At 42.9% G+C, this 27,084-nt stretch overlaps 1 protein-coding gene across 3 annotated transcripts in view; it reads right to left on the bottom strand.

The window, feature by feature from the left end:
* Nucleotides 1-16,976: 16,976 nt before the first annotated feature.
* The window catches only part of msrab (methionine sulfoxide reductase Ab), a 48,797-nt gene continuing 38,689 nt past the window's right edge, over nt 16,977-27,084 (bottom strand). For all 3 annotated transcript variants that reach the window (XM_006631451.3, XM_069195569.1, XM_015349199.2), the window contains one exon: nt 16,977-17,558. In XM_006631451.3, the coding sequence (XP_006631514.2) occupies nt 17,382-17,558 (177 nt within the window). In that variant the 3' untranslated portion in view covers nt 16,977-17,381. The remainder of the gene's footprint in view (nt 17,559-27,084) is intronic.

The raw sequence follows: 27,084 nt of genomic DNA, 5'->3' as shown, positions 1-27,084 counted from the left end.
ATGTGAAGCTCTTGGAAAGCCTCGGGATGAAAAGAGCTGTATATAAGCTATTATTGCAATAAATCCATCAGTAACTCTTGCAATGTTTTATTGTACTAAATTAATTTAATTCTTAATTTGCAAATGTAACTCACTCAATGTATTAGGAAACAGAATGCACCATGTCTACATTTGCAGTTACTATTATATGTGATTCATTTATGTATATAATCTCAGTTTGTTTGTATGCCATTTTCTTTTATTGAAATTTTATTGCAATTTCTCTTATTTGTAACCATACCCAATGTTTCCTTTTGTGCCAGATAAGGGCATCTGCAAAACAAATAAATAATAACAAGCATTTATTGATCCAAGAGTCTTATTCATCTGAAGCACTTAGTTCACTTTTAGCACCTCAGTTCAGACTAACTGGGTAGTATATTCCATACACCAGCTGCCAAGTCAGAAAGAGGTTAGAAATTCAGTCAGAGAGACTAGATTATGAGAGGTCTAGCATCAGCACAATTCGTTATTCAGGTGTTTTTTTTTAAAGATTGGTGTGGGCTTAGTGGTTACAAACCCAAAGACTTCATGAGTCTCGCTTCTCACAAGATTACAAGATGGTCCTTAATCTGCTTCCTACTAAAATGTGAGGATCAGCATTTTCTGTTTCCTTTCCTCAAACTCTCAGCACAAGCTGTTCTCTGGGTTATCGGTGCACTGCAGTTTGCATCGCCAGGGATTCACATGAAACAGTCTGACTTCTGGTTAGAGTCTGAATTAACTAAGTCTTTACTGGATGCTGCTGGAATTACACCCCAATAGGTCTCCAGATCAGTGAGCCCCATGTTTTATACTGTGGAGCACAATCACAAGACCTCAGGTTAAAATAGGTTGATTAAAACTCAACAAGGTCAAATAACAAGGTACCAACACCTGATCTGAATTTATAATATTAGATCAGCTGTGTTCAGTTCTTGTCAATCTTTTGATACGTGTACCAGCTGAGCTCTTGGGCAATGCAATTTCATTCATTAGCTGCCTAATTAAGAAAGGTTCACATGTTTTCCCCAGATCTGTGCTCACTAATCTGTAAGCCTATATATCAAGCTTCTCCAGACCCTAGTCCAAGAGAGCCCCAGCCCAGCTGGCTTTATAGGCAGTCTTCAATAGTAATCAATTTAAGATTGGATTGACAATTTGAACAATTTAACTTTGATCAATTAAACAGGTAGTATATGCAATTAAGTACCTGAATGCTCATTTGGAAAAAAAATCGGAATATCCTTCAGTCCTCAAGCGCTCCCACCATTGAAATATTCCATGCTTGATAGATTAATTACATAAAAAAGTGTTCATGATCTTTATACAACAGGTGATTTAAGGTAACCCATGAAAATAACTAGTTCAGGGCTATACTAACTCACATGGACAATGGAGAGGTCACATCACCTCCTCACAGATTTATATATATATATACACCTTCTGGATGACATGTAATATCTCTACAAAGCATACAGATTATATGTATACCCTGAAATATTATGGTGCTCTGCAATGATGGCTGGAGACCTTTGTTCCAGATGACTGTTCCGGTTCTGGGGTCCCTTCTCTATCTTCTGGTTTGTGATCAAGCTGAGGTGCGCTTACTTATCACTTTCACTAACTGCTTATCCAGTTCAGGGTCATTGTTGCACAGAGCCTATCCTGGGGAGCATCAGGTGAAACTGCACTAAACTCTTTTTATTCTTGCCCAAATATTCAGAAAAGAGAAACGCCCTGTTGAGTCTCTCCTCAAATTGCTTTTTAACGTTCTCTCCTGTTGGTGTGTAAAACAACTTACAATAGAGTCCCAATTAATGATTCACAGACACAGGCTGGAATGAGACTGTATTAAACTCTGACATGATAAATATTTGTTGTTCTGAAATTGATTATATTGTAGACTACTTAATGAGACAAACACTTAAAATCTAGAAATACACTGAAGCCCATGAATGACATGACCTTTTGTCTTTCTTCAATGTTTCAGTATGGCTGGTGATTGGAAAAGCTGCTTTGACAACACATTTGTATAGGTTAATTTCTTTGTTTATTAAGAATTTGCACTGTTATTTCCGACTAAACAACTCCTAGCAAGCGATTCAAGATGAACAGACACAGGTGGGAATGACTGAATCAGACACACCCACCCACTGACCAGTGAGTCAGTGTTTTTTCCTCTGCTTAATTCCAACTGATTACATTTCAAGGTAAAACACCTGAATGAGGGTGGTTGTGAAACTCATGATTTGGCACAGTGCTAATACCAATTACAAATCACATATGCTGTTTTAAGATCGAAGATGTTTTTTTTTAACTCAAAACTGAAATCATCTTGCCTCTGATTAAAAACTTGGCTGGAGCAGAAACCGGTAAACACAGCGTTACCCCAGCTCCAGGGTAAAAACATTGCCCCAGAACACATTCATACACGCACTGTGTCATAATCACATCACTTGTTTGTTTGTGCACAAGATTGTTCTTCTGCATCATTTCCCATCTCTGGCCTGAGCTCTGCAGAATTGTGCTGGATCACTCCAGGACCTGCCAGATCAGTTAGATTTTCAATGTCCTCAAAGTGAAAAGGGTAACAGCTCAGAATGCAGGATCAATATTTCTCTGTCATTTCATCTTGCCCCTTTTCTGGCCTGTAGGTCCAGGTAAATTTCTAAAAGAAAAGCAGTCGATTTCTTCAGTCTCAACAGTGAAATATGAACTAGTGGAGACAAGTGGAAACAGAGAGCATGAAGGACTACTTTGCCCAGAGGGTTGTGGGGATGTGGAACAAGCTATCCATGTTGTTGAAGCTAAATATTCTGGCTTCCTTCAATCAATTAACTACTAACTACCAGATGGGCAAGGTGGGCCTAATGTTCTCTCGTTTTTAAATGTTCTATTGTTTTTCTGGAGCATATGAAATAGGTTCTAGGGCATTAGGTGCAGTGTCATGGTTAAGTTCTGCTCTGGGTTTGCTATCCTTTTTATCCTTTGTGATAAAAAGAACTATACACATGCAAAGGATTATTATTGTTTTGCCCTGTAAACCTTTTCCTTCCTTGCACAGTTCTCCTTTTGTTAGGCAGTTTGGAAAATAAATAAAACACCAAGGACAATATTCCGCATGTAATTTAGTATAGAACAGTAGAAGTTCTCAGTTGCTTCTGAGTTCTTCCTTTTTGGCTCAACGTTTAAGGCTGCTGTTCAGTTCAGTTTCTAAAGTCAAAAAGCAACGCAAAATAACATTGTTCAGAACCTCAGATCGTCCCAAATAATCAATAACATGAGCAATTAATCAAGATCGTGAAGAAGTCCCCACATGCTGAGGCATTCTTCTGCCCTGGACTCGCTGCAGAGTCCCACAGCTCCTGACAGGAGAGTTCAAGCTGACTGGAGGGGACTGATGCCTCTGTCACTGACATTACTGAAAGTCCCAGCAGCCACTGCTGGTCAGAGAGCTGAGAGAGCCCTGGATGGCACACGTGAACCCTAGCCCAGCAGCAGTCTGTCAGTTGTGTACCAGTGCCTCAAGCTGGAGCTTTACAGAGCAAACCTCACTGCATTCTACCAAAATACAAATATTGTTAAAATGTTCTTTGTTCTAATTCAAACTGAAGATGCAATTGTTGCCATGGGCCTTATCACATGATTCTGCTTTTACAGAAACACTATGTTCCTTTCTGTGAATGGCAGATCATTACTGTTGATTGTCCTGAGAGACATCCACTGGTACGTAATAAATGGAACCAACACTTTAATCGTTAGCTTGCTATTTGCTCTAGAAGTGATATCACTGCAACCCAGGACTGTGGTAGATTATATTGGATGGCAAGAAAAATAGCTACTAATTCATTATTGTAAGCAATCAGAGGGTAACAACTTTGCTAACAACTTTGCTAATATCAGGAATAAATTAGAACTAAAAGCACAGATAGTTTTAATAATCAAACAGTGTACAACAGAGAATACATGGCCCGGGATACATTTGTACCAAAAATAAGCTTGCTAAAACAGCTTTGTACACTTGTGAAAATTCAAATCATTCCACAATAACTGACATGTGGAAAAAGGAAACATCTTTTTCCTACACTCCTCCCCTCTCCTACAACAGGAGAGGGGAAGAGTGCAAATATAAACAAGTCCCATTGCTTTTACTTTTACTTTGGGCTCAAACAATATGGATGCTGCTTTTTCTGCGACACATTGTTGACATTGACTTTGTTACCCTGAGGTATGACAGCCGTCGGGCATCTCCAACAATGAAACGCCTTACATGTAGCCTTTGTGTTTCTCTCCTGCAGTACTGTATTTATTAGTAAGCACGTACCAATCAGATATTCTAAGCCACCCGTGAAGAAGGACATTAAGAAATAATTACGCTTGTCAGTGATGCCACTTCAAATATCGCATCAAATTCATACCATGCATAATCAGAAAAAAAACAGCATGCAATTCAGTTGGCTTCAGAATTCCCAAAATTATGTAATGAAGTGCCATTAATCTATGTCTCTCAGCTTGAATGCAGATTGTATTTGCTTTTAGTCATTTTCATAATTTCCCTGTTGCTTAGCCCATCCTTTGGTAACTTGACTGTGTAGAGACTTTGGAGGCGTTGGCACCATACAACTGTGCTAGACAGCACAAAACACATGGTGATTCCTGGATGTGCAGCCTGAGCTGCCATATCAGGGATCAGCCTAGAGGAGAGACGCCAAGGCCCTGCCCAGAGGACAGAGCAGTATGGGAGGTAACGCCAGGCCTACATTCTCTGTCTGCTGGCAGCCAGACAGGCCCATTGTCTACAGATGGAGCTTTGATTAGTGTACAGCTGGGCCCAAAGAAAATGGGTCCCTTCTATCCACTCATACACAGACACACACACACTTAATAACCTGCTGCATTGTGTCTTTATGAGGGAATAATTAAAATTAAAAAAAAAACAGAGTGAGAGAAAGGCATAGAAGAGAGCCTAACCACTTGCAGCTGTCAGCTGAGCAAACAACAACAAGAAGAAAAATATATTTGGGAAAATCATATCTCATCTGAAGCAAATCAATGGCAGGCTCTTTTGTTTCACGGACACTCACGTTCACTAGCCTGAAAAGCTAAAGACAGAGCTGATCAGAGTTAGGGCAAAACTAGGGATGGCATCCCAATTTCAGCCGGATGTTGAAGAGCTGACATTAGAATAACCTGCTAGTGTTCTTCCATTGTACGTCCAGGGCAAGAGGTTATTGGACATTGGTGACTATTGTGTTCTACAGGTCACCAATCTGGCATTTCCTTTAATAGCTGCAATGCTGAGTGTCAAAAGCCAGGAACCGTTTTACAACCTTAAGTGTGCACTGGTTTCCTTTGTCCATAATGACACAACCGAGCTGCACAGCTGAAGACAAATTGAAGGCTCTGCGCAAGTGCATTTCTATTTGATTGGAGCCTGTTAGCTTCTGACAACCGAAAGAAAAAAAAAATCGGTGATGTCAGAAAAAACGTCCAGGGCCTCGAAGGGTTAAGAGGCTTCCATCAGCCCTTAAGACACTCGGAGAAGAGACACTCAGAAACGGCTGTGCAGAAAATTAAAGAGCCACATCAATAGACAGACAGCTCTCAGATAACAAAACACCTTCGTGCAGTGCTCATTGTCGTGGCAGGGCAGGGCATAGCTCTGCAGCTGGGAATAAGATGGCAGGGCTGTGTGCTTCCACAGGGCTCCGGGGCTTTTTGGGGTGGGGGTGGGGGGTTATGAAGATGATCACACATCTCTGCGGGCGGATTGTTGCACTCGCTTGCAGAGATGTGCTCGCTGCCCCCCACCTCTCACCAAGCTAATAGACAGCAGCACGCCCACGCAGTGGTGACAGGCACCCACACTGCGAGAGCTGCTCGGCTCCGATGTTTTTCACAGCTGTCTGGGGAGTCACAGAGCAAGCTGACTGCTCGGATTACTGCATCCACATGGGGAAGAAGACGGGGGACTGATGACGTGAGGTGGTCAATAAGGGAAATGGACCCTTAGTGTTCCCGCTTCCCTGAAACTTTCAAGTACTTTCTTACTTGGAACAGCCAGCAAAAAGACAAAGCATAAACATGGATCAAACCTATCTGTACTACACAGCCTGTAGTTCAGCCCTGTATAGAAAACTACAAACTTTTCGAACCACACTTGAGTATTCTTACCATGTTGTCTCAGGATAAGTATCACATGTTCTTATACTTTTCCACTCTGCATTCATGTTCCATATGTGTATACATCTTAAAATGCATGACTCCTGGGAGCTCCAGTAAAAAGTCTTGCAGCACGAACCAGATTATAGCCCTAATCAGGGGCCTCTGATTCTTGCAAGTATGAGTATTCTGACAGAAAGCCCTCATACTCATTCGGTCATCTGCAAGAGAAACTGCAGTCAGAATTGACTCAGATTGTTTGAAACTGCACTGTTTATAAAGTAATTACAACATCTCTTGTCACATTACTTGTAACGTTCTAAGTTTTTTGGAAACATTCTTAAATGAGAACTATGAGACTAAGCTGATCAGGGGAGGTGTTTCATTCAATTTCTTTCTGAAGCTTTCTGAGTTTTTACTCAAGTCATTTTACAAGCATGACTATTCAGCTGGTCTAACGATTTCAACAGCTCATAGGTACTAGGTCCTAGGATCTCTTGCTGACATTCCTTTGAAGTATCCCAAGTTTTTCACTTTAAACATCATGGAATGCTAGCTTGGTTAGCTTGATCCACACACCAGCCACTCTTTGTGTAAAGAACTGCCTCCAGTATGGCAAGACTCCTCACGATCTTCTCTGCCCAAGACCAGAATGATTCAGTAATTTATTTAAACAAAGGAATTAATCTGCTTGCCCTTTTTTGAAGCAGTTCCAGAGAAGGAAAAGGAATATCCACAACTGAACATTATATTTTAAATGAGGTCTTTCTAATGCAGTTTTCTATATTATAACTAGCTCAGCTCAAAGGAGTGTCCGTTAGTGGCAAGGGATGTGGTCTTAATTTTCCAAAGAGATGTTCGTTTCTAAGGGGCAAATCTAATTTTCACTCAATCCATGACCAGCTGGATTGTGTTTTTGTGTTCTACGGCCCTTTGTCATTTTGTTTCTGTGTTTGCGGAGAGAGAAAACAAAGACGTCCTCTGTTGGACTTCACTCTATTGAACTGTGTTTTCGAATGGAAGACAGCTGTTAAAGAGAAGGTTGGAACAGCAGACAATGACTGTGTGACAGTTTGTAAAATGTAAATCTTGAATTGGACACATGGAACTGGAAAAGATAAAAGAGACCGAGGCATGTCGTTACCTAAAGATACACACAGTAGAGTGAACAATTTTAAGCAGGCGTGATTGCTTACCATGGTAAATTTGAACTATTGTTTTGCAGGATTTCAAGGCCTATAAAATATCCTAAGGCATAAATAAGCCAGTAAATAAGCATTGTAGGTTTCTGCTGCAGAAAAGATTTTTAGAAACCCCCTTCCACCTTGTAAAAGTTTACACAAATCTTTGCTATATCAGTGCAGGTCTCGTAGGCTTGAAGTATTCGTCATCTTTGCTCTGTATTTTTCCATGACTCCTTTCATCTGTTACCATGCGTCTCTATACATTTCCATTCTTCCACTTTGATTTCACAGGGCTGGACTGCAATTTGCTCTCTTTTGGAGAATAAACACCAGCATGTTTTTTTTGTTTTGCAAAGGTCAGACAGACAGCTCGAGTTGTGAAATCAACGGGCCCCTGGTTTGAGCAACGACTCAAAGACACCCCTGTTGTCCCAGCGTTAGACTGTGTAAGGCTGGTGTGGGTGGAAGTTGAACTGCATGATCTCAGCCTTGCGTTTACAACCTCCCCTTCTTGGCATTTGACCTCTGCCCTATGAAATCATGGGCAGCCCCTCCCAGGCCCTCCCCTGGCCTCCCTGGGTAGCTTCTCCACTGAGCTATTGCAGTCACACGTGTGATCTCTGGCTGACTGCCTGCAGCTGCACCTGTGTGAGTGAGAGAGGCAGAGAGAAAGAGGCAGGAAGTGCAAAAATAACTCAGTGTCTTCATCCAGAGTCTCAGATGGGTGCAGAGAGAGAGAGAGAGGTCTGCACCTGGACATTAAGCTGAGGCCTGGTTCATGACTTGGCTCGTTTACACTAGCTGCCTTTGCTCGATTTCACAAATGTTGTCCACAACTTCAGGCGCTTGCCTGCTCCCTCAGATTGCCACCACAACACTGAAAACAACCTTCAGAGCCACAAATCCTGGAATCCCGCCATCTTAAGTTAAAATGAGCACCCTTTAACAACAACACAACACAGCCAGCGCACAACAGAGGGCACACAAACTCACCCGCAATGCGTGTAGACTGACCTGTTGCGTCACCAAAAAAAAAGGCTGGTCAAGTGAAAAGTTGGTGTTCAAACCACAAGAGAGGACGTTCTGAGATGAGATTGGACGGTATCACCATTTTTGGGGGAGATCGTATCACTATAACCACTAAATCACAATTTTGGGGGGAGACCGTATGTGGAGTCAGACAACACCTGGTGCTGTGAGAAGTTGTGTAGGGTGGCTGTCCCAGCCACCTGCCCCCATTTACCATAATTATCTCATTAGCACCAGGTTATGGCAGGCTTAAATCCTGATCTATCCACGGTCAGGTACTCTGTCGTTGAGCTTCCTATGTTTCATGAGATGTTCTCTGAGCACTTACCAGCTGACTGAAGAAGATTATTCTGATGGATTCATCCTGTCTTCTTTTTTCTAAGCCAGAACCTCAAAGCCAGCTGGATCCCTGTTTGCCCCTTTCCCTCTTTACCTTCATAGCAACAGACCGGACCAGCAGGATTGGAAAGCTTCACGGTTTGCATGACTTTCCCCTGTCTGCCTGCACAGCGCAGCCCCTGCTTTGTCTGTCCCCTGTCTGCCTGCACAGCGCAGCCCCTGCTTTGTCTGTCCCCTGTCTGCCTGCACAGCGCAGCCTCTGCTTTGTCTGTCCCGTCTGCCTGCACAGCGCAGCCCCTGCTTTGTCTGTCCCCTGTCTGCCTGCACAGCGCAGCCCCTGCTTTGTCTGTCCCCTGTCTGCCTGCACAGCGCAGCCTCTGCTTTGTCTGTCCCATCTGCCTGCACAGCACAGCCCCTGCTTTATCTGTCCTCTGTCTGACTATGCCTGTCATAGAGACACAGTACTATTCAGCGCATTGCCGTATCAGTGTTAAAGTAGTTGATTAATTAAATAACATTTTACCCTTAAAGAAAAGCTTAGATAGAAAGCTGTGAAAATCAGGTTTTAATTCTGTACTTTGCCTGTATCTATTTGATGATAGTTATGCCTCAATGGGGCCTTCTGGTAAGTTCATTATCTCTGGGTAACGGCTGTGAAATCCGTTCAAGACACAATTGGCTGCTGAAAGAAATAGCCTTTTTTTGTATTTACTGTACTGCAGAGTAGATCCTCCACCATCTCACCTGGTACTTCGCACAAATGACTTGAGAAGCCCGTCTCACTTTTAGGCTGTGTAACAAACGTTTCACCTTCTGTCTGCTTCACTCAGGTCACTTGCAGGTCTTCACTCTTGTCTTCACAGCCTGTCAGCTCCCTTATTACACAGGACCCCTCAACAATGTTACCCAATGTGAATTGTGCCTCAGACCCCGAAAATATCTATCATTTTGTAGGATAAACAGACGGTCAATGAACGTTTATGGTGAATCTTTCACAAATACAAATGCTCAGCTATTAGAGGCGCTCATGTTTCAGTAACTGAGCGCATTATTAGAAATATAGGCGAACTCTTCTGCAAGTTAACAGGCAGCAAACATGCACAGTAACCTCGCCTTGTCCCCCTGGTTCCACAGCGTTTACAGAATCCGTCCACTTTGCTTTGCCATAGTTGTCCTCGGTTTGCGTCTGGGCCTTACCATTCTCTCACCATTCATTTCTCTAGCTTTGCAAAACTTCATTGCACATGTACCAAGGCGCACCACCGCAGACATTTATAAAGGTGTAAATATATAATGGATTATGAAAATATATCTGAGAATATAAAAATAACCCCCCACACCTGCAGTGTGGCCCACACCTACACACAGGTGTCAGGAAGTGAGTGACACACAAAGGTCTCAGAAGTAGGGCGAGTGAGATCAGTCTGCTGCGGTCACAAGAGCTTTTTCTAGATTTCAGTTTTCTGAGGTTTCACTTGAGTTCTGAACTCCCGGCACCAGGAAGTGAGCGATGAATCATGCGTGCGAGATCCCAGCCCTGCTGTGTGACACCCAAGAGGAAACAGAGAGAGCACGCAGGGACCAGGCTCATATAGACAGCCAGAAGCCCTGTCAACACAGGCCGCCCCCATCAAAATGTCAATTTCTATGGCTGTCCTCACCTACCTGCAGAAAAGGTGTTCTTGAAATGCCTTTTTTATAGATGGTGTGAAATTTTCCCAAAGAGGTTAGAGTGCAGAAGAAGTGAATTCCACATCAGCTCGTGGCCCTTACTCTGCTTGCTGAAATACAGGACATTTCATTGTTAGTTTCAGAGTGAAATTAAGATCTGCAAACTGCACATGAGGAGACAGGATATTCTGCCAAGATATTTATCTCTTTCTCTGCTAAACGGACATGAGAAAGATGCATCTTATTTTTCACCCAGGTATTGCTTAGTTACTATTAGATAAGCTGAAATGTCTTTTACTTTAGAACAACTTGCACTGTAGGAGTATCTGGCTGCATGTTAGAAGTGATTGTTGCTCGTTTACTCAGGTGAGTCCACTGTCACCTGGATCTTGAAAGATAGGGCCAATTAGACAAACACAAGGAGAGATACTGACAAATATAGGCTGACACATTTAAGATGTTATCTTGTATTAAGTTATATTCAAATGATGTAAACACTTAAACGTTCCTAGCTCTAGCTTTTTAAACTGTAGCCCATTTCAGATTCACTTTTACCAGAATGGTCGACTTTGGTCCTTTTTCACTTGTTTGCAAGAACATATTCACGTAGCACTCAGCTAAGAACAGGGACTCCCGTATTCCACAGCTTCCTCGTCTTTGACCTTGCGTCTTATGGGTTTCATTCCTGCAGGTCGATTAAATCCAGAATTCGAGTCACGTTACAGACTTCAAATCTCAAGAACTGTGCGGTCTATTCAGGCAAGGATGGGAACGCTGGTTTTGATACTAGGATCTGAGGGGCCTTTGGTTTTCATTGCAAATCTGATCCCCTTTTACTTAAACAGACTATTAATTTGGATCAAAAGTGAAATCAGTTGCTTCTAATCATCATGATCAGTTGCCAATTGAAAGATAACAGTAAATCTGCAGGACTCCAGCTTCAAGGCTGCCCAATTTTCAGTGCATGGGAATGCAAACTGAAATACATGGAAGTCCTCAGGATGCACTGGACTCACAGGCCAGAATATGAGGGGCTCCCATTAAATAAAGTTTTGCGATGTGAGCAGCTTGTGTGAACAGCTGGAATGGCTTGAATGGGATGTGTCATGCATTGTACAGAGATCCATAAGATCTGGGATTCTCAATCAAATTCCATTTTTTTGGCCAGTGTAAGAAGGTTTCAGTCATATAAATTACATTATGATTAACGTATGGCATTAACATAGTACAGACAGCAGATGAGAGGTTAATCTCTTTTTATTTTTCCCTACGTGTGACATCAGCACGGCTGACAGTTTTGTGAGGTGGCTGAATGCTCCGATTTCTTACAGCCTCACAGCTACCGGTTCCTGGGTTTAATTCAGAACAGGGGCATCTTCTGTGTGGAGGTTGCATGTTTTCTCCAGGTCTGAGTGGGCTTTCATTGGATTCTTTGGTTTCCTTCCATGTTCCAAAGACATACTGGCTATGCCGCCCCTTGTAAGTTTGAGTGCTTGTGTGTCCAGTGATGGATTAGCATGTCCAGGATATGACCCCACCTTACATCCTGTGCTTCTGGGGCAGGTTTCAGACACCTGTGGTCCCTACTGAGAATAAGTGGCTTGACAACAGATTAATGATTCCTTATGCCAAAATACACAGCACCACCTGCTGGTGCAGCTGTAGACTGTGGAGATCACTTTAAGTCTGTGTGTGGTTTTCACACTGCTTTTACAGTAAACCTAATAAAAAAGTGGGAAAAAATGAACAGATACATGTCAGGGGCTATGTGCATTTTTATATTCCATCAAAATCGTAAAACATTTTAATCTAAGTCCCATTTGTGATTTTTAAATAAATCCATCCATTTTCTAACCTCTTTATCCATTGCTGGGTCACAGGGGAGCCGTCCAATCCAGCAAGTAACAGATGCGAGGAAGGATACACCCTAGACAGGATACCAGTCCATCACAGGGCAGGACACATTGATATAGACACTCACAGACTCACAGCAGGGCCAGTTATTTTCCAGAAGCCAATTAACCTACCAGCGTATGTTTGGACTATGAGAGGAAACTAGAGGAAGGGAGGGGAAACCCAAGCAAACACAGAGAGAACATGCAAACTCCACACAGACGGCACACCTGGAATTGAACCCAGGCCCCAGTGTTGTGCAGCAGCACTGCTAACCACTGAGGCACCATGCAGCAATGATTTATAAATGTGCCACTAAGTGTCTTAAGAGCCGAATTAAAACATCTTGCAGTGCAAATTCTGGTAGAATGCTTTGTCCTTTGTCCTATGGCCTGCATTGGCTCCATGAGGGCCAATCTGAAGGTTTCATGATGCAGCATGGCCTTCAATCATTATTTTGGAATAACGGTTTCCTGGGAATATCAAGAGACCTGAACCTACTTTGCGGCTACATCTGCTCAGTTAGGGGATTGAGCAGCAGGTCACACTTTTCAATGTAATGTTCAATGCTGGGTTTTACAAACCACAGCCGGGGAGAAGGCCATATTTCTTCCCTTTCCAGAATGTTTTAAATGTCAAGGAGTCGTCTGTAGGAAAAGGCATGTGTTGGGAAACAGCGCGCTACTGCACACCACATAATGTGAAAATGATCCTTGAATCCTGGCTGATTCCTCATTTGTATTCTGAAGCAGATCAATAAAGTTCAAGCCAATCAACCCACTCCATTTTTAGTGATAATCAAGCGTTTTTCATCTTGATATCGTTTCAGGCATAAGATCATTTGAAAGTGAAAAATGGCCATTCAACGCAACTCTAAAATCCTACTACAAATAAACAGACCGTGATAGCAATCAAAGGGAGTTGGGTGGAGTTCCTTTCTAGTTAAACAGGTGTAACGTCAGTAGCAGAACAAAGCAGCACTGTGTTACATTCTGTTTTCCTGCATTACAAACCACAGGGCAGCAAGTTACATATTCTTGTCCAATCCCAAGCACTCAGTCTGATAGCTCTCTTTTGTATTATCAATGAACACCCAAACACTAAAAAGTAACATCACTCTCTGCTGATAAAAGCAAATTGCCATTATAGGATTAAAACCAAATATAGAGAAGAACTGCTGATTATCTGAAAGCTTACAAATTTTAAGTAGATAAGCGCTCCAGCCCCCCAGACTGAGACTCAATTAACCAGCAGGAAAGTGTTCATCTAAATCCCTTCAAAAGATGAGTGTTTTGTTCAAGTTGTTTCCTTGCTGGCAAAAGATAAATATCAGGAAAAGAGCAAACCTACATGTTTAGATGTTTAAACTTGTGTAAAAGAATGACAAACACTCAAGAGTTTGAAGAAAAAGGATCAGCCTGCCACCTAGTGGTGATGGGCATACACTTCAGATTAGTTATTGAAGGTGATTTTTTCAGGGCTGAGCACACACCAGGCACAGCACACCACAGGCTTGGTTTGACTGAATTTCATGAGCTCCTTGTGCAAATAAAATCAAGATCTACGGATCGCCTAAGTCCCTGATTTCTCACTAAAGTAGCCAAGGAAGAGAGAAAAGAAGCCCTTAAACATACTATGCTGTCTGAACATCAACATCAACTGAAACATTGCATAGCTAAAAAAAAATTTACTGAAATTGAATAGCGATGGACATGAGACACTGAAGCAGCGGTCAAGAGACTGTCGCATGCTTTCCAGCCACAGCTTTGACCTGACTTCCAGAGCTGCACTCCTCCAGGAAAGGGGAGTTCTGCCTTAAAACATGCACTTAACATCCCAGAACATTCATAAGGAGGAGCCTCTCCGGAAAGCCAAAAGGACATCCTGCACCATTTTATTCTGGTACAACACGCATAAACTCTGGTAACACTGAGTAAACCCCATCCCAGGGACTGGTTTCTGCGAACCCTGTTCAGAGAAGTCCAAAAACCCTGAGCAGCACACTCACAGACCCACAAGTGATTAGCCATTTCTGTTACCTCCTTGTTTTTGGATATACAGTAGTGGTGGTTACAATTAAGGTAAAGGACTCATTAGCAGGACATCCCTGTTAATGTCATGGCTGCTACTGAACCTCCTTATGTATCTGAGAGTCTTCCAGTCAGCAACCCTGCAACTCACAACTGGCAGCCCACTGAAGCGCAGCAGGTGTGAGCCTGGCCAGTACCTGGAAGAGAATACCTGGGAAAAACTAAGTTTGCTGCTGGTAGAGGTGTTAGTGGGGCCAGCAGGGGGCACTCACCCTGCAGTCTGTTTGGATCCTAATGCCCCAGTACAGTGATGAGAACACCATACTGTAAAAAGGTGCTGTCTTTCAGATGAGATATAAAACCGAGGTCCTGACTCTCTGTGATTATTAAAAAATCCCAAGGCATTTCTCGAGGAGTAAGGGTGTAACCCCAACGTCCCGGCCAAATTTCCCATTGGCCCTTACCAGTCATGGCCTCCTAATAATCCCCATCTATGAACTGGCTTCATAATTCTGTTCTCCACCCCACTGACAGCTGATGTGTGCTGAGCGCACTGGAGCACTATGGCTGCCATCGTATCATTCAGGTGGGGCTGCACATTGGTGGTGGTGGAGGAGATTCCCCATTACCTGTAAAGCACTCTGAGTGGAGTGTCCAGAAAAGCGCTATATAAGTGTAAGCAATTATGATCTGTTTTTTTAATAAGAAACAGAACCAAGTGCCTGATGTCATTATTGAGCTACAGTTTAACCCTTAGTCTCTGCTACTTGCAATAAAAGCTTCAGCCTAACCCAGAGTCTCTTGAAAAAGTATTCCAACCCCTCCAAGACTGTCCAATTTTATAAAATGCTAAAGATTTTTTTAAATTCATTTTTGATTCAAAACGTGAATGCTCACACCTGAAGACCTCTAAGGGTAGGTTGCAGTAAATGACAGCAAGATGTAAAGCGAAAATAAAAACACTAAATATGTCAATTGCAAGTATTTGCAAGTACAAACTCATCATTTGGTGGAAGCAGATGACAGAAATTGTTTGACAGAAATTACTTTTGAGTAAGTCTCTACTTTGCACATTGGCTTGGTGTCCGTTCTGCCCATTTACCTTGGCAGGTTCGCTCAGACTGTCTCAGGGTGGCTGGGGATTGCTTTTGGATGGATCTTGAAACCTTTCCAAAGATTCTCAATAAGATTCAAGTCAGGACTCCGACTGTCCTGCTTGAGTTCACCTGGGAATTGAAACTGCAACCTTCCACTTAAGTTCAAATCCCTAACCACTCCCCCCTTAAAATAATAATAATAATACAATTTGAACTTCTCTTTATATAATCTGGGACTCACGAGAAAAGTCAATATGAGAATTTATAATTCTAAAGTTATAAAGTTAGTTATAAAAAGTTACTCAGTAACATGCACTCTTGTCGTGAACCAGATTTTGTTTTCAGTTTTCAGAAACGGGACACAAATTAGAACAAACAGGACAGGAGGATATTAGAACACAAACACCCCTCTCCAGCCTCTAAACAAGACTCAGACAGCTCTGATAGGAGAAGCCTGCAGTCAGGATCTGATCTTGACAGCTTGGCAGTTCTGCCTCCACTGACCCCCAGCAGGACCACGGAGTGGAGCAGCACAAAGCTCAATCTTAATGACATCGAGACGGGAGAGGAACCGATCTGTCAGGGGCAGACATGTGGAGAATGTGTCTTGCCGAGGAGCGATGCAGTAAAGCTGCCATCTGTGGGATTATGACTCAACACCTCTAAAAGGTGAGGCAAGCTCTTTATCTGCAGTGACTCCAGACTGCCAGGACCGTACTGAGATCAGAACCCTCTTTGGCCAGAGTACTTGGTGACAACAAAGAACATCCTGGTTTAGAATAGGAAAAACCACACTGGAACATTCTGAAACCACACAGCGCCCTCTAGTGTTCACAAGGGACTTCAAACATGTTCCATATGATGGCCTCTACACAGGCTGAAGTATACTCAATGGAAAAAAATGTAAGTGGTTCTGTTGCCAAATAGGGTTTTTCGCAGCCTGACTGAAGTTAGCCCAAATGCTCTCCTACAAAATTCTTTCCTCTGTATTATTCAAGTCCCTGTTCCTCATAGTGACTGCCGTTAGAAGACTGTATGCAACGTGCTGTATAATATCTAAGAGGAAGCAAACCCTTTATTATGTAAGTCGGAAAGATGGATCACTGGGTGTGTGCAGACAAGCTTAATCCACAGGGAACGTCACACTGCAGAACACTGCAGAAAGGAGACGTGGGTATAAACAGAACAAAGAGGCAGGGAGATTGTACTGAGAGTGAGAGCTCAGGAATGAGCACAGGCCAGCCACATTAAACACATCTGCAAGGAAGAGAATCTCTCTGATCCCTCCAAAGCGAAGCAGAGAGAGCTGAATTACCTGTAAGTCTGTGATTACAGAAATAGGAGAGTGCGAATTCCATGACTTCTGGGACCCCATGAGCCACTCTGCCAAACACCAAGTTGTTAATTAATGCATCATTAAAAGGGAAACATGCTGTCTGCCGTGGCTAAGGGGAAGACTAGAATAATATGAATCCTGAAGTCCCTGGGACTGGACTTTCTTGAAGGGGATCTGCAGATTCAAGAATGCTAGGATTATTCTAGACAGCCAGTGAAGGTAAAAAAAGGAAGAGAAGATTTATTTGTGTAGCAAAGCCAGGCCTTCCACAGAGCGTAGTAGCAAAAAAGTAGAAATTCTAGATTGACGGACATCTTGAGATGGTATAACTCAAGATGAAAACCACAGTGGGAGAAGCAGGCATCCTTGAGGAGAACCCCTACAGACAGTAAACTGGGAAGACCTCTTGCTCCCAGTTGACAGCATTGCTGCAGAGTTTGCTCAAAGTTAGCAAGTCAATTGGTCACAAAAGATGTGCAGACACTGACACAGAGTACAGTAACCACATGGGGCCATGGAACATCCGTACACATTCTAGAACATCAGCCAAGAAGTGGGAACAGGATGGCAACTGGTGCGACTGGTCAGGCTGGTCTCACAGCCAGGATGTGTCTCTTCTTCACAGCTCATCCCTGCTGCTGATCGTGGTGGGGCAGCTCACCCCTGTGCCTTTCAGGCCACAGTAGCCCCCCGGGACCTTGTGCAGGTACTGCTGGTGATAGTCCTCCGCATAGTAGAACTCCAGAGCCTCCCGGATCTCCGTGGTGATCAGCCCAAAGCCCCTCTGAGACAACACCTGTCACGAGAAAGGAACGGGTCAGTGGCGATGACCTGACTTCCAGGACACAGGACGTGCCAACAGACCCAACACTGAGTCAGGTAGAGCACACGCCCTGAAACAGAAAATCTGCAAGGGGGACTGATTTTAGAAACACATCGCATACGAGCCACCTGCCTGCTTCAAGGAAAAGAAAATTAATAAACATTTGGAGCTGGATAAACTCCCACAGCATGCCTTCTGCACAGACAGGATCGCATTTAGCTGGCATCAGGCACTTCGGATTTTGCAGGGGGTGCTCACCCTGTGGTCCATGTGGGTCCTAATGTCCCAGTATAGTGACGGGGACACTATACTGTAATCAGGCGCCGTCCTTCATATGAGACGTTAAACCGAGGTCCTGACTCTGTGGTTATTAAAAATCCCAGGGCGTTTCTTGAAAAGAGCAGGGGTGTAACCCCAGCGTCCTGGCCAAATTTCCCATTGGCCCTTACCAATCATGGCCTCCTAATAATCCACATCTACAAATTGGCTTCATTACTCTGCTCTCCTCCCCACTGATAGCTGGTGTGTGGTGAGCGTTCTGGCGCACTACGGCGTCCGTGGCATCATCCAGGTGAGGGCTGCACATGGTTGGTGGTGGAGGGGATCCCCATTACCTGTAAAGCGCTTTGAGTGGAGTGTCCAGAAAAGTGCTATTATAGTAATTAGCAATTATTATTATTATTATTATTATTGTACACCCTTCAGGGAAACAGTACAGAAGTAAGGAATAGGGAAATAACAGGCTTCTGTCCGAATAAGGGAGGCTTTCTTTTCAATACTGGAGCTCAGGGGAGCTACCTTCTGAGGAACAGAGGCAGTCTGGTCCTGAATATTTACTGCAATTGGGGTTAGTGATTTTGAGAATATTCTCCTGCAGCCCTCGGTCAGTTTTCAAAGCACATCAGAAAAATAACAAAACAACTAAACTTATATCCACTTTAGGTGCTATAGAAACGAAAGCTTTTCTGCTACAAGGCATTTCTTCACTGTTATATTATCATCACATTAGCGATTCTGGGTCTGTTATAACTTCCCATCAAAAAGCTGTGTGCTACTCTGGCACAAAAAAAAAAACTTGATGCCATTTAATTGATGCACCTGGGTTTTAAGGTACAGCTAGGATATTCTTGCTTAACTTTTGCATTCTGAAATAGCATTGCAGAACAGATAATGTCACATTTGGTCTTGCAGTTTAATATCCTGACATCCTTCCTTGGATCTATGCAGACAACCCACGTAGGTTCAGTTACGACATTGATCGCAAATAACATCAGTCCTTTTTCTAAGGACAGAAGTGGAAGTACAGAAGCGTGGTGAATGAAATCTGACTGTATCCCCATTCCCTTGTGTGATATTTGTGTCTATAAAAACAAGAATAATAACATTTTACACATGCACCAAAAAAATGCTTAAGTCAGCTAGTTTCATCTTAGGTTTTCAATCTTGACAAAATCTTTCAAGCACTACATTGTGAGCCTAACATCTGGTAAAGGGGATTGAAATACACATCGTTCCACCAGTTGGCCACATGAAGGCGCCAGAGTATTTGAAGTCCTACAACACTGCAGACAACCTCAAACGCCACAACAGCATCCCTCTTGCCTCAAAGGAAAAACACTGGATGGATGGATCCCTAAGCGCTTCATATCAAGCAGAGATCCTTCATTCACCACTGAGGTGATGCTCAGCAGCCATTCATCACTGGGCACCAGCAGCCCCACTGTACAGTGGATTCAGAGAAGTGAGGAAGTATATAGCCAATTGAGGGGGAATAAAGCTCAGCTAATTTACTAAGTCATAGGTGGAATTTACCTATGAGGTCTACTATTCTCTCAAGACGGACAGGGATCTTCATTCACTGAAACTAGTCAGGAGTTGAATAGCAAAAGAATGCCGTCTCCTACAGCACAGCCTCCCAGTGGCGGCACCAGTTTTGGATTTACTGAGACAGTAAGAACGCCACCTACTGAGCAGCCAACTCCACTTTCTGCACCATAACGTAATTTTTCTTACAAGTCTCCCATCTAACAACCATCCAGGCTCAACCCTGTTAAGCTTCCGAGATGAGAACTCCCCTGACTTCCTGCTCGCGCTGAGTTTAGCGGCAGCCTTTGAGGCCAGAGAGGACACAAACTCTTGGACCATCTTTCTAAAAAGGGGGTTTTGGCTGGGGGGGGGGTCTCCATTCCAGAAAATCACCCTCTATAAGACCTGATTGAAATGAAAAATCAAAATAATTGTAATTTTGTTGCAATTTTAAAAGCAGAGCACAGAGGGACAATGCATCATTGAAAAAGCTGTTAGAGTAGACCCAGTGACTGGGAAAGTGGATTTTATACACTGGATCTTGGGTACCCCTGGCCAAGTAGTGGGGACTGTGAGCTGAGAGTCGCTGAGAGTCAAGCCTTTGGCTTGCAAAAACACCTCAACTGGCTTGGTCCCACGAATAATTAGTTTAATTCCATACTTAAAACCTAGATGGCAGAAAACCTGAAAAAATCCGGTCTTCAGTTTAGGGACATTCTTAAACAACCAGGCTATCCAGTTTTCATGACCTACTTTGTGCTTTGCCAAAAGTCTTACTTAAAGAGTACACTCTACTCTGGGCCAGACTTGATATATCAGTTCTGGTCAAACAAGGACAAATCAGAAGCATCCAAACAGTGATTCTCTGTGACAAGACATGGTCAGATACACCTTCAGAGCTGAAAAGCCACTGAGCTTACACTTTCTGATGTTTATCCTCCTGGTGGACTGTATTTCTATTCCACTTCAAATACCCTTTTTTGACAGCTTTAAAGCAATGTCTCAGAAGTTTAAAAACAATGCAGAAAAGTTTTTTTTTCCCCTGGTTAAAAAGGAACTATTTTAAAAGTCAAAGGAAATGAGAGCTTACAGAAGTATTTTTCACAGGGGAGAGAGAACATGATTTCAAAGAATTAAAAGAGTTTAGTTGGTGTCGGGACCAATTCTGAGCATCTCTGTGAAATCTCACAGATTTGTCGGGAAGTGTATGTACTGAGAGTTTAATCTGCCCTGGATTTTTTTTACCTCCAAAAAGAAACTAGAGAAACAATTTAAACACAGAATATTCAGAACATCAGAAAAGTTACATGTGTGAGGAGGCTATTTGGGCCAGTAGAAGAAAACCAGAGCATTCAGTGAATATTGAAACACACATGAGAAGATGCAAGCAGACACGTCCACACAGACAGGCACCCAGAATGAACCTGGAATCAAACCTGGAACACCAGGTCTTTCTGGCAGGAGTGCAGCATATTGCCATGCCATCACTTCCAGGAGTTTTAGAAAACAAAACATAATGAAGCTCCTTTTCTAGTCTCATCCACAGTAAATAAACTGCATGCGCATTACAGCACAAGAAAACTGGCAAATGACAGGAAACCAATCAAGAACATACTCCATCCTTTTCTGGTAGGATATCAGGGACTCATCTTTCATATTGAGCTTGTTTCATACACCTGCAACACTTTGTGTAAAGACTTTTTGTCCATTCGGCCTTCTTACCTCTTTAGTTAATGACGGTACTCCTCCATGTTCACTATGTCCACGCATCTCAGAAGTTTTAAGTGCTTTGATCAAGCCTGGTTGTAATCTGCTCTATTCCAAAACGAGAAAGATGTGGCTCCTTGAATCTGTCACTGAAAATTCTAAGAGCAGGCATGAAGCTCATTGTTCTTTTTTGAATTATTTGAAGGATAACTATCTTGTTTGTGCTGTTTTGATCAACTTTAGTCACAGTACTCTAAATGAGCTGTCAATAATGCACTGAAGAACTTAAAAATTATGTTGATTTAATGTAAACTATTTTAATTTACTGTAGCTTTCTGTTGGTCTGTTTTCCAACCACAGAAGAAATAAGGAATAATTATTCTCTAATCCTATATAGATATAATTTCAACAAAATCATAATTCTCCTTAAATAAGAGTGGCATGCTCCCAAACCTCAGTTCCATGTGAGCTGCCTATTACTTAATTGATGTCTTGATTGAGATTAATTCAATCTCTAAAACTGCTAGATCTTTCATGTCAAACTCTTACATTTTAATTTTGGGGAACGTTAAGGATCTGAAATTGTTAACTGACTAAACTTATACTTTAAAAAAAGGAGAACCCAGAACATGTGGTTAGAGGGAGTAGCGATGCGCAGCCCTTTCTTAAAGGCATGGAGGCTATAGGTGAATCTGGCGTGTGCCATCAGGCCTCGGGTTCGAGCTGCTGTCTCTTAACTGCCCCTGAAAGTGCCTGACCTGCACAGGCTGGACAGGCTTCAACCCCTGCAAAGATAAAAACCCACCTAATTTTGGAAACCTGGGAAGGGATGTTGCCATAACAGTCTCTTACTCTGCGAGACCTGTGACACCACACTAGTGACAAACACAGTCCCCTGACACCCCTGACAGAAGTTTCACAGTTCTCCTCCCAGACACCTGGCTCTCTCTTGGGTCAGGTCACCCTCTTGACTGGTTTCTCATTTGTCCATTAAATGGAGCTGACCTTCACTGTGCTGTTCTGGAGAAGCATTATGCAAGAGACATTTTCCATACAAAGTTTTTTTTTTTTAGGATTGTTTGTTTCCTAACACTAATAAAGCAAAATGGGAGAAAACTGCTCTCATGAGAGCTTTTTCTTCGATCAGGTCTCTGGAATGATTCTTGTGGCCCCAATTTGAACTAATAATTCCTGCACGATAATTAAATTATCGAGGAACGTGCAGGATCTGCTGAGAAGTCCCAGGCAGAGCCATCATTACAAAAAAGAAAGCAGCATCTGTTCCTCGGTCGCAGGGCTAAATTATTCCACGTTAACATCGGCTAGGCCCTTGCGGAGATTTCTAACATCCTGTGCAGTCCCAGTGACATTCGTCCAATGACTACAGAGGAAAAGTTTCAACTAGAAAAAAAAAAATGAAACCAGAACAACAGTGCTAAATGCCATGGTGGGTGGTATTATTCCAACCAGCAGTGTATACCAATAACAGAGGAAAAGCAAATGTCTTGGGTTTTAAAATGTGCGTGTCTGACCACATCAAATGAAAAAAGCCTGGTCCTGTATGTTTCCTTTAAGTTGACCGTAGCCGACGTGGAGATCAGTCTGGAGGGTGCCTACATTGCGAAAGGGGTGCACTCCTGCCGGGTGCTGGTGTGACTGGGCGCAGGGTGGGGAGAGTTCGATTTAGGGATGTTGGAACGGGAGCACAGTGCCTCTCCAGCTCTCGCTTCAGCCTCACAGAGAATGTCACGTGGAGACTGGCTGCCAGCGAGCCCTCTCCTCATCGCTGTCTTCCCCTGCTTACAAAGGCTGGCTTCCTGTCTCGCCACGGGCTGGGGTTTAATGAACTGGCAGCTTTAAAGAAATGCTGAAGGCTCATTTTTCTTTTTTTACATGCCCAGCCCGGTTTGCAAAAGACGCTGCCTTTTGAATGGTGGCCGGGGATGGGGTAGTCTAATCTCCCTCTCTCCGCATTTGGAGAGTGGAGCTATGTTTCTGGCGCTCGGGGTCTTTCTGGAGACCTCGTCTTCTTCCTTTCTTTTGCCTGGCTAATTAAGCAGAACGGCCTTATCAGCCAGCACACACTGCCAGCCCCACAGAAGGAGAATTAACTCTGCCTGCTGATAAGCCATTGTTCCACACACCCCCACCCCTCCCCTCCTCTCCCCCCAAACCCCCACTCCCCCTCCCTCCCCAGTCTCCACCCCTCTGGAGAAACTGCGGCTCAGTTCATTCCACCGCATTAAAAAAAGACCCAAACCCTTTGATGTTCTGGAAATTTCCTTATTATCATATTTTGCTTTCTTCAAAACCGCTTTTAATTCAGTGCTTTGTTAAAGTTTCGAAATTGACAGCTCTGCGCAAAGTATCATAGTGTTTTTCTTTCTGGTGAGCTGTTATGCAGAGGCTTGGCCTTTACCAGAGAAAGAAAAGCAGTTTTCCTACAAGGGAAGCAGGAATAGGACTGTGTCCCTGACTCTTTGTCTTTGGAGGCAGCTTGACAAAGATAAAGGCTTGATCTTTAATAAGTATTTACAACTCGGAAACCATTAGAATGATAGCGCACTTCCCAGCAGTGGCACTTCCAGAAAGGAACATCTTTCAGGATGGTGGGGTCGTAAAAAAGTTGCTGTGAATTATGGGTATGCAACTATTAATTAGCTCCGGCAGTTTCAAGTGCTAGAAACCAGAACTGTCTAATTGTGCTGTGCGTATATATATGTTCCATAAACAATGTGGAATTAGAAGTCTAGACAGCTCTACTTTCTAAAGAAAAGAAGCAGATAAAGATAATTCATATTCATGTATACATGAATGCGCAGAGTGTGGCATGGAGGTTGGTGGTGGGTATTGTTGCCTTGCAGCGCTGGTTTTTGATTCTCTATGCTCACCAGGGTTTCCTCCAAAAGTCTAACGATGAACGAGTAGGTCAATTGGCTTCTTGGGAAACTGGCTCTGGTGTGAGTGTGTGAGTGTTTGTGTCTGTGTGTGTGTCCTTCGATGAACGGGTGTCCTGTCCGGGGTGTATCCTGCCTTGCTCTTGTTGCTTGCTGGGATAGGCTCTGGTCCCCCGTACCCTGAACTAGAAGAAGTGTTTAGAAAACGGATGGATGGACATGAATATGCTGTTCATGCTGCTGAAATACAGATAGTAGGAAAATGGTAGGCAAAACAAACCAGGAGAGGTTTTTGTTCAATGTACATGTACCAATCTAACACAGACCAAAGAATGTTATAAGGATCAAGATTTCGACCATAACTTTTTTTTTCATTTCTGGTCAGATGACAGAAGTGTTACCACCTTCTTACCCGATTTGGTTGAACCCAAATGCTTAGCAAAGCTGGGCCTGGTCAACACTAGGATGGGAGACTAGAGAAAATCAACATGCTGCAGTAAGTGGTGTTGGTGGACCAGTAGGGGGCGCTTCTTCTTCTGGATCAGAATTTCTAAAGCAATGACCCAGCATTGTTGCCAGGTCTATAGGTGTTCTCCTTTAGACAAGGTGTTTAACCATGGTCATTAAAGATTCCATAGCACTGATTATAAGCACAGGGGTGTTAACTCCGGTGCTCTGGTTAAATTTCACTGTGGACTTGTGCAGTCTGGCCTTTCTAAAACTCCCCTTTAATTCAGCTGATGATATAGTTTCTTACTTCTCCACCTGACTGTTGTACAATGGGGCTACTGATGCAGAATGGCTGCTGTGTGTTACGTAGGCCCCCTCCTGTATGGTCTTCGAGATTCTTTCAGATGAAAAGTGGTATACAAATAAAATTCTTATGATGGAACAAGTAGTAGCTAATTTCACAAAAACCTGTAGGATAATGTTAATGTTTCTCCTCATGAGCCTGATTATTTTTAGTAGGACACAGGTTACATCCAAAATTGCAATGAGGGACTTCTCAATGGAAAAACATTTTTTTGTTTTGATTTGTCCAGAACCCTAGATAACTCGTTCAGGAAGAAAGGCCAACTGCGCAGCAGAGGTTTGATGCATATTCCTGTAAGTCAGCAGAGGGTTTTTGTCAAGTCAGGTCAGTATACACCTCAATGGTTTTGGCAGACTCTCCTTGGTGGCCTGTGCCTCTGCTGTCAGATACGCTGAGGCTCTGAATCAGCCTGAGGACTGCAGATGCCACAGGAAAAGTGAGGGGGCTGGAGAATTGTGTTCTAGATCTGACTGAGACGTAGGAAATTTAAGTACAGTAAAAACGAAGGGCAACTGAATGGAGTTCTAGAATCCCTGAGAGCTGGGAGACTTCGGTAAAAACCAGTACCACTATGAAAGGGGTTCTAGAATCCCTGTCTGAGAGCTGGGAGACTTCAGTAAAAACCAGCACCACTGTGAATGGGGTTCTAGAATCCCTGTATGACAAAGGGTGCTTAGACGGGGCAATACAAGAAAGAACTACCACCCCAGTTGAGAAGCCGTGACTGTCCAAGACTGTCCTCACACTCGACATCAGTACACTAATAATATTCGTTATTCCTCTGTTTCTCCACGATAACTGAGCACTGATTTTGTCCCCCATCTAAGAAACATACATTGAAAAGCTGGTAAGGCTTTGTATTGCTGAAAGTGTTCAATGAAGCAGTGCTGATTCTCAAACAGGGCAAATACTAAACACAATGTTCTTCACCCTAAGAAGGCTCCACAGCTGAAACATTGTGTTTCTTTCCCTCTCTTTTCAGCAGGGAATAAATCTTTACTTGTTCCTTTGCAGCCTACGCATGCTGACGCAGCTCCCTACTTGAAATACAAAACACTACACAAACACAAAATATAACTTACCCTAACCTGATACCTAATCTGAAATTAATGGTATGAGAAAATTCTAACACAGTAATAAAACTAAAATCAAACATTAATAAACTGATTACTTAAATAAAAATAACCTACAGATAGCTACTAAAAATGCAAGAGATGAAGTTACAAATCCAAGTAGTGCAAATGTATTATACAGTATATGTACTATATACAGTAAAATGTTCAATAAGCAATCTACCAAACTAACAGAAACAGCATGCTGCAAACTGTTATGATGTATCTGTGTCAGTGTTACCAGTCACCACTCACTACTGGTTCTTTAAAGTTGAATATGTGTTCTTTTAGAACCTAGTATTCACTGTGGGGACTTTGTGTTTCAGCATGAAGTCAGATTCTCCCTTCATTTGGAAGGTACGGCATTATTCACAACCACTGCTGGCTGTTTTATCAATATGGCTGCCATTAAAAAGGTGTTTGCCTTTTCTTTTTGGCTCTTTCAGGTTCTTGGTATGGGGTTCCTGCCCCAGACAATCCAGTTACAGGCTGTTACAGAGATTCTCAGCACAGGTGTTCCAAAATAAGCATCCTTCAGTGTACAGAGTGGAGGGATGACACTGTCAGAGCAAGAAGCCACTAGCAACCAGTACAATAAGGTCCACCTGGCTTCTTCTTCAGGTTTGTCACTGTGTAAGAATATAAAAAGCAGGACAAAAACAATAACCAGAATCTCCTGGAAAGTTTTTTTTATTAGTCTTCCTTGACTGCACAACTGTGCAAAGTGCATTTTCCCCCCCAGCGCCGTAAAGTAAATTAGAGAAAACAATTCAAACCCATGTTCAAAGGAATCCAGTTTTACTCGATTGGTCTTTTGTGTTTGGCAATAAATGGTATCTAGATGTGGTAATAAATGGTATCTAGCCTGCAACACCTGATCTTTGCAAATGAAGATTATCTCAGGTAATAGAGTCCAGCATGACTATTGTTAGAGCTTTTATGCCGTAACTACAGTGCACTGTTACTTCCCTCCTAATTATCATAGTGCAATAGAAAAATCTAATTTGGGAACTAATCACGGAGGTTTGTGCTGCTGTATATATAAGGTAGGGACTTAGTCAGCACTTCTAGCAGCTCTGGAAGTGCTGGGCAAGCAGTGAAGGCAGCAGTGTTATCAACCTGGCAGAGGTTCACAGTCTGTCGGTTTTATTACATGCTCTGAT

Source organism: Lepisosteus oculatus, chromosome 11 (assembly GCF_040954835.1).
Source record: "Lepisosteus oculatus isolate fLepOcu1 chromosome 11, fLepOcu1.hap2, whole genome shotgun sequence".
Lineage (NCBI taxonomy): Eukaryota > Metazoa > Chordata > Actinopteri > Semionotiformes > Lepisosteidae > Lepisosteus > Lepisosteus oculatus.
The sequence above is the reverse complement of the archived record's forward strand: the minus strand, read 5'-3'. Positions and strand labels throughout refer to the sequence as shown.